We start from the raw sequence: 7,324 nt of genomic DNA, 5'->3' as shown, positions 1-7,324 counted from the left end.
TACCAGTATTCACTCGTAAGACTCGTAAATTTTATGATTTTAGAGATTTATTTGTGTTACCCATTAGTAATATAGTGATATTATAAATTAGGTTCGAAAACTGTAGCAGAGCGTGGTGAAACCAGCAATCAGTAGATCCACGATTTGAACCTATTATCGAGGTGTGTTCCCTATTTATTATTGAACTGTTTTATTTGTTTTAATATGTGGTACACTGAATTCTTTGGTTACCGTATTGTTGATGCACCGATTTAATGTGATGATTTATGGATTATGACTGTTATCTGATATTTGTTTTGAAATGGTATAGAATTACCATGTTTATGGTTTTATGGAATTTATAACACGGTGCAATTGAATTTTTGGAATATGAATTTATAAAGTACAGCTCTGATCAAGCTGGAAAATTTTACGGACCTAATGTGACTCTTAGGTAGGCTCTGCGGCCCTAAGATATGTTCTTAGGTAGGCCCCACGGCCCCGAAATCTATCTTGGGTAGGCTCTCAGGCCCTAAGATGTTCCCTTAGGGTAACGTTTTTTTTTAAAAGAGATTTACTGCAGTATAATTTTATGAGACTTTTTGTACTATGATATGTTTAGTGTACCTATAGTGATTTTATGGTAATGTTGGGACACACTGAGCCTAGCTCACTTTTCGAAAATGTTTTCCCCCTTTCAGATACTGTTGGTTAGATACCCTGGATTGAGCACTTGGAGGATCAACATATCTCTTGAAGTATATCTGATTGTAATGTTTTTACCTTGCAAGTTGACTTTATTTTGTTGACATGGACCTTATTTTAAAGTATGGGATTTTAATATGATGACACTTTTGCTATTACTATTCGGTTTATCGTGATTTGATTTTTTTTAAGATATGTTTTAAATTAATTTATTACTTATTGATATTATATTTACAAGTTGGGTTTTGATAGTATGATTTATTATAATTTCATGTCATTTATAATGTGATTTTACATTGATTTAATAACGGTTTCGGAAAAATATCTTTAAGAATCATAATGTGATCCACTAGACTTAGTCGAACACATAGGCCGGGTCTAGGGGGTTACAATAACCATTTCCCTGCCCCTGACGCCCTAGTCCCGCCACCACCGCCCCAATGAGACCCACATGTGTTCCCGCTAAAACCCGGCCTCTTAGTGGGCGCACTTGCCGGAGCCGGAGTAAGTTCATCGGCAGCTGCAGTTCAAAGGTTCATTGGCAAGTGAAGTAAAGGGAAACGTAGTGTGTTTATCCTCTAAGCTTCCTTCACTCTTTACCTTCTAAATATATTGCAATCAATTTTATTGTTTGGGGAACGAACTGCAAACTTAAAAACATAGTTTTTGTGCCAGGTCGCTCAAGTTAATGAAGAAGAAAAAAAAATAAAGTTTTTTAGCTGATATCGAGCATTTGGAACTGTTTTTATTTGATTCGTGGTTGATATAGTCAATGTTTGGCAATGATCAACGATTCAATGTTTCTTGAGTGAAGCAGATAGGTTTTTTTTTAGTAATTGTAATTCTAGTTACACGAGTAATGCATTAAAAAATGATGATCCCTGTTATGCTTCTTTTCATTTTGTTTATACGTGTGGTTTATCGTTGCTAAAGCAGACATGGCTACCAAGCAGCCAAATACAGGCCTCTTTGTAGGACCGTACAAGGGCCATGTTGCAACCAAGGAGGAGTTGGCTCGACGTCCATCTAATAGAAAAGGAGAAAGTGTATTCTATGCCGTAATTTTCGCAGAATAATTGTCTTTTGTTGAAATAGGAAAGGAAAAAATAACTAATATTAGATATTTTGTTACTCCATTTTTTTATCACTTGGAAGATCTTATGTCATTGGACCGGGTTTTAGTTAATTGCTTAAAGTATTTATTTCACTTTTGTTGCTAGTTTTTAGAAAACTAGCAAGAGAGTCCATTTTGTGAGGAACTTGATCGGGGAAGTTGTTAGTTTTGCACCGTACGAGAAGAGGACCATCGAGCTTTTGAAAGTCCGTAAGGACAAGCGAGCGCTCAAGGTAGCTAAGAGAAAGTTGGCAACTCAGAAAAGGGCGAAGAAGAAGCGAGAGGAGATGTCTGGTGTTCTTCGCAAGACGAGGGTTCCCTGCAAATTTTTAGATTATCCGGAAGGAATGTGAAGAGAGGGAACTGATTTTTAATATTAAAAAATATGTCAGGTGATATTTTTAATGGGTTAACGATGAAATTTAACGGTCTGTCACGACTTAACTCATTTTAATTAACGGAATAAAACGGTAAGTACCAAATTGAAACGAAATAAACGTTAGTCACTAAACTAGAAAAACAGATATAGATCAGGTACCTTTTATATATTTAAGCTTATTTACTTTGAATAAAAAAATAACTTTTAAATGCGACAAAAAAAGTACTTTAATTACTTAAACGAAAAAGATGATATAATTTATATATTTATCATAGAAAAATTAAATCATTACTCAGTTATGAAAGTATAAAAATGATTTATGATTTATTTTTCAGTTCTTACTAAATACCGTTTTCCGTTTCTGTTTCTATTCACTGTTCGCAAGGGCTATAACTGTTTGTTTTCCATTTCTAGCCCATTAGTGCACTACCTCGGGTCATCAATCATATGCTTCACTGCACTGTTTGAATCGGTTTTTTTGGTTACTTTTTCGTTTTTGTTTTTTGTCAGCCTTTAACTGCCTGAGCACATCTACTTCCACAAATGAAATAACTCGAGCAAAAGCATCTTGTTGATACTTAAAGAGTATTTTTCGTGTCTATGCAATTTAGTGTTTATCTTAATCTTGTTGAAAATTTGTAGGGATCTAATGCAAGGAAAGTTTACTTCATGATTTTTGAGAGAGGGCCACAAGCTTTTGTTAATGGATCAGTTAAACTCATGCGTGAAGCTGTCACTGAAGGATCGGCAATGCAAAACCTTTACCATTCTGCATCCGTTTACATCTCTGAAAGGATTGCCGTCTTATCTTCACTAAGGTGCTCGCTTGCTGCTTTTCTGGCTCAGGTTTGTTCCATATTGTTCTAGTTCTGTATTGTCATGATACATTTTAACCTTGATAAGGAAGCCTGTAATCTGCTGACACACTTCACAAAAGTATCCTTTGTTTCTCTCTCTCAGAAGTCAAACCTCCAAAAGCCATTGATAGACTTTGACACTAGGCATGTAGTAGTGAGGCTTGATAACTGTAAATATTAGCATTGTTTTTTGGTTTGTCACTTGTCAGACATGAATAATCAAGGATTCATTGCTTGTTTTCTTGAATAGTTTTATGTAGATGTTGACAAATGTGGAGAGGAGTTGGTAAAAGATCCAGAGAAGTCATTTTCCTCAATAGCATGCACTCTTAATAGCTTATTTTCTAAGTTGGAGGCATCAATTGGCCATCTTCATATGTTGCGTCAGGTATATATTTCTATACGGAGCATTTCAGACATGCTGCTATTATTAGCTTGTTAAGAACTTTTATGTTCCAATTTTCATGTAAACACTATGCAGAGCAGTTCTTCCATTGATGAAACCTATTCCTTTGCTCTACTATTTGAAAGATTGCCAGAACTCAATCAGGAAGAGTCTCAATGGACAAATTCTGAAATTAATGATTCTATCAACTTGGTTTGTCAGAATCTACAGGAACTGGACTCTTACTTAGCTTTCATGGTAATGATCATTTTTTCTTTAGTCCTTGTCATAATAAAACAGACATTTTTTTAACTATCAACTGATTTGTTTGTTGACGATTCTTGCATTTGATCTTCAATATAGTTTTGGATTTGTTGCTTATTCTCATACCTTGCTCTTAGGTAGCTAAACATAAAAAACCAAGTAAAGTAACTCGTTACTGGATCCGGTATACCTGTGGTGCAGTTGGCCTTTCAGTTTGTTCTTTTTGGCTCCTACGACATAGTCGTCTGATGGGAAGTTCTGACATAGACAATTGGATTCATGAAGCAAGGGAGTCTACAGTTAGCTTCTTTAATGACCATGTTGAGCAACCGGTATGCTGCATTGTGCTATTCTGATTGCTCAGTTGTTTTTACAGCTCTCTCCTGAAAGTCTTGAATTGGCCATTTTTATGAATGCTTGGGAACGCAGCAACTGATTTCATTGATGTTAAACTCAATTTATCTTTAGCTTTTGGCAATTAGAGATGAACTTTTGGATACATTTAAGAAAAGACAAAAAGGTGTGATGGATATGGAGGAAGTGCACTTGACTTCAGATTCTCTCCACAGGTTAAATTTCTTTCTGCCGATTTGTATTCATGAATATTGAATTAAAATTAGTAGCAAGGGAATTGTTAGATGTGTTTTCTTTGGTCCTTTTCCTTTTTTTCATCTATGAATGAAGTATATGCCTATGTGAAACTACATGGTTCTGACTTCTAGGCAGCAAGATTATTTAGAATTAGGATACAAATTCTTTGAATATATCTAACGGTCCTAACCATGGGTGGGGTTGAGGTTTAAGGATAAAGAAGGGCTAGTGTGTAGCTCAAAGACAAATGGGCCTCCATATGTACAAAACGATGAGTACACTCATCACTCTAATCTTTGCTTGTGATATCAAGAACAAAGGAAGTTGGATTCTAGGTTGCTTGAAGTTTGTTTTATTTGGCTTTAAATTGTCTTCCACTCCACTATTTGATCTCCTTTTTTCTATGGTGATTGGATGTAATGAAGTTCTTTTCATTCAAGAGTAATTGCTATATTATTGAAAGCCATAGCTGCTTCCATGGTTTGCAGAATGTTATTGGCCTTCAGTGAGGAAACAAAAGGTAAAAAATTCCCAGAGAATGCATCAGATAAGGAAATGCTTGAGATTGTTATGTTAAGGTGCGACTTTCTTTCTAATATTATGGTAACACTAGCCATGTTTGCACTTAATGACTTATGATGCACACCTTAAATGTAAAATTTGAACTTGTTCTTTTGTTCGGTATTTTACCTCTATGAAAGCTTCAGGTACAAAAGTTGCTTCAGATAAAAAAACATAAGTAATAGTAAGTTCTTATAGATTCCAATACATAAGAAACCTAGGATTCTCGATTTTCACGCTTTTCTGTTCATAGACAATATTTTAGAATAACTATGTTCCTTGGATTGCTAATCTGATATATTGCTTTAACTGAATTGCCATGCAGTGCTGTATATCTCTTAAGTTTGCCAAGATTCTTCTTTGAGAGACTCTAATTCATTGGGATTTATAACGTAGATATGAAAATTATTCATCCTATCCAGAATCTTCTCCATGGAGAGCTTGCTCGTGCTCTGCTCATCCAGGTAATGCTCGTTTTTACTACACAGTTGCTGCCTTTTGTTCTGGTTGCATAACTTTATGCTTTTTCTAGTGCAGGTTCAGAAGCTGAAACTAGATGTTGAGATGTATGTTCAACACCAGCTTTTTCCTACATAGTTGCAATCTGGTTTATTTCAATTCTCAATGTTCTTACTTCTTAAGGTGCTCATTGAACTAGGGCAATGCTTGAACTGGATCAGATTCTCAGAGCAAATGAAATCAACTTTGCAATCCTAGCTGCCTTGCCAGCATTCTTTCTGTCTCTTGGTCTGATAGTAGCTGTGCGTGCATGGTTTAGACAGGTCTGAACACTTTAAAGCTATACAATATCTTAAGTGAATTCTGTTTGTTGACGACTACATGAAGAGACAAGATGCTAGGTATATATATATACCTTCTAAATGGTTCTGTCTCTTGGTCTGATCGTGGCCTTGCTTGCATGGTCTAGGCAAGTTTGAACACTATACAAATTTATATTGCCACAATTTCAATCCAACCTTGAACCTCCAGCATATATATATGCCTTCTGAAGTTTAGTGTATTTGACTGTCAGTTTCTTTGTCTAGAGTAACTAAAGCTAAAGTTCCATCAAAGAGCATTTCCACAGCGTTCCATTAAACAAATTCTTCTTTCTTTTGTGTTTCTCGTGCATATGATTATCTGGTTTGTTATTGTATTCAGGATACTAAAGCGGAAGGCAGGGGGAGAATCGCTCGTATCCAAAGGAGGCTACTTATTGTGGAGGTTGAGAGAACAATTTTGCAGTACCAGGCTTACCTTGACCAAGGGCTGGTAAGAACCTCACATCTCTGTTTGGTGCTTGGATGCTCCTGATTAATTTCTCTTTTCCCCTCATCCTCGTAGGCTTCTTTTTATTATTATTTATCATCATTTGAAAAGCAAAGGGCCTTGATGAAATTTAGATTCTGGCCTAGCCATTTACAAGATCTTGACTTTATTTGCATTCTCAACTGAGACCAAGTTCTAACTAGCTTTAATGGCCTTGTGGTAAGGTCGGAGATCGAGTTAACTGAAAGCATCTTTCTCTGAGACCAAGATCCGAGTGGTTGTGTTGTTTTTGCTTTCTGAAAGCATTTTCGCCCTCCATCCTTTTCCCATTGATCCCTCTTTCAAAATAAGTATATCATCTGCTATCCAGTGTGATTTCATGTGCTCGATATGTTTGTGCATTTGTGCTCATGGATTAGGCACCAAGAACGAAGCTTGATCTGTTAGAAGAACCTTTATTTAGTTCAAAAGCTCTATGTACTTTTACTTTTCTGCATTCGGTCTCTCTGGTGACGAATTAAAGTACCGCTGATTTGCAACTCTTTTTGTGTGACTAATCTGAAATTCCTTTTGCTTCGACTCGATGCTGCACATCACTAGCTCTTACTCACATCTATGTTCCGAAGGGTGAAAATGGATGTAACATATTTAATGGTCTCTTTCGCAGGAAAACGATGCACAATGCATGTTCGGGCTGTTGATTTATTGTCTAGATCGCTTATACAATTGTGTCAGAAGACATGCAGAGGCAGCTGGTGAATGACAATGGTTAGTGATTTATCTATTTCTTGAACTATTTAAAAGTTAAACTACGTCTCCCGTCTCTTTTCAGCTTTTCCGTTGTATAACGATGAAGTTGAACCAAAGATGGCAACTAACAGATAATATATAAATGCGATGAACAGCTTGAAACAGGATATAATTGAATTGGGAAAGCCTGGTCTTCAAACTTCTCACAAGCTAATCGTGACGGCACGAATGGAACGCTTGTACGACTGTTTGCTTCCTTCCATAAAACGCCAGTAGATCTTTACCTTTAGTCCGAAGGGCTAATGCAAAATTTCCTTGGCCGTTGGTTCAAATTTTAGGAGATTGTTTAATTTTGGTCCGAGTTTTCCTAACGTTACTCGGATTTGGATGTGGATGTCATACGAATATATGTCCAACATGTGGTGTATGACAGTTTCTAGGTCATGTCCTTATGCCCATGTGCGTATGTG

At 36.3% G+C, this 7,324-nt stretch overlaps 2 protein-coding genes across 2 annotated transcripts; both read left to right on the top strand.

Moving 5' to 3' along the window:
* Nucleotides 1–1,494: 1,494 nt before the first annotated feature.
* Nucleotides 1,495–2,151, top strand: LOC120165805 (60S ribosomal protein L36-2-like). Its single transcript, XM_039175243.1, has 2 exons — nt 1,495–1,730; nt 1,912–2,151. Exons 1-2 carry the CDS (start codon nt 1,623–1,625, stop codon nt 2,149–2,151), a joined length of 348 nt encoding a protein of 115 aa, XP_039031174.1. The 5' UTR covers nt 1,495–1,622.
* Nucleotides 2,152–2,213: 62 nt separating this feature from the next.
* Nucleotides 2,214–7,169, top strand: LOC120165804 (protein DGS1, mitochondrial-like). Its single transcript, XM_039175242.1, is given in 14 exon segments — nt 2,214–2,226; nt 2,513–2,649; nt 2,820–3,023; nt 3,285–3,422; nt 3,516–3,677; nt 3,821–4,015; nt 4,152–4,252; nt 4,763–4,854; nt 5,232–5,299; nt 5,373–5,401; nt 5,494–5,617; nt 5,997–6,107; nt 6,772–6,872; nt 7,010–7,169. Coding segments are annotated over 14 exon segments (1,596 nt in total). The 3' UTR covers nt 7,131–7,169.
* Nucleotides 7,170–7,324: the final 155 nt, after the last annotated feature.

The sequence above is a fragment of the Hibiscus syriacus genome, unplaced genomic scaffold (genome assembly GCF_006381635.1).
Source record: "Hibiscus syriacus cultivar Baekdansim isolate YM2019G1 unplaced genomic scaffold, ASM638163v2 tig00111614_pilon, whole genome shotgun sequence".
NCBI classification, from domain to species: Eukaryota; Viridiplantae; Streptophyta; class Magnoliopsida; order Malvales; family Malvaceae; genus Hibiscus; species Hibiscus syriacus.
This window is presented reverse-complemented; position numbering and strand designations above follow the sequence as displayed.

Coding starts and splice junctions, on each gene's coding strand:
- LOC120165805 (XM_039175243.1), top strand. CDS start 1,623: ATGGCTACCAAGCAGCCAAATACAGGCCTCTTTGTAGGACCGTACAAG. Junction 1,731..1,911: donor CTAATAGAAAAGGAGAAAGT/GTATTCTATGCC, acceptor GCTAGTTTTTAG/AAAACTAGCAAGAGAGTCCA.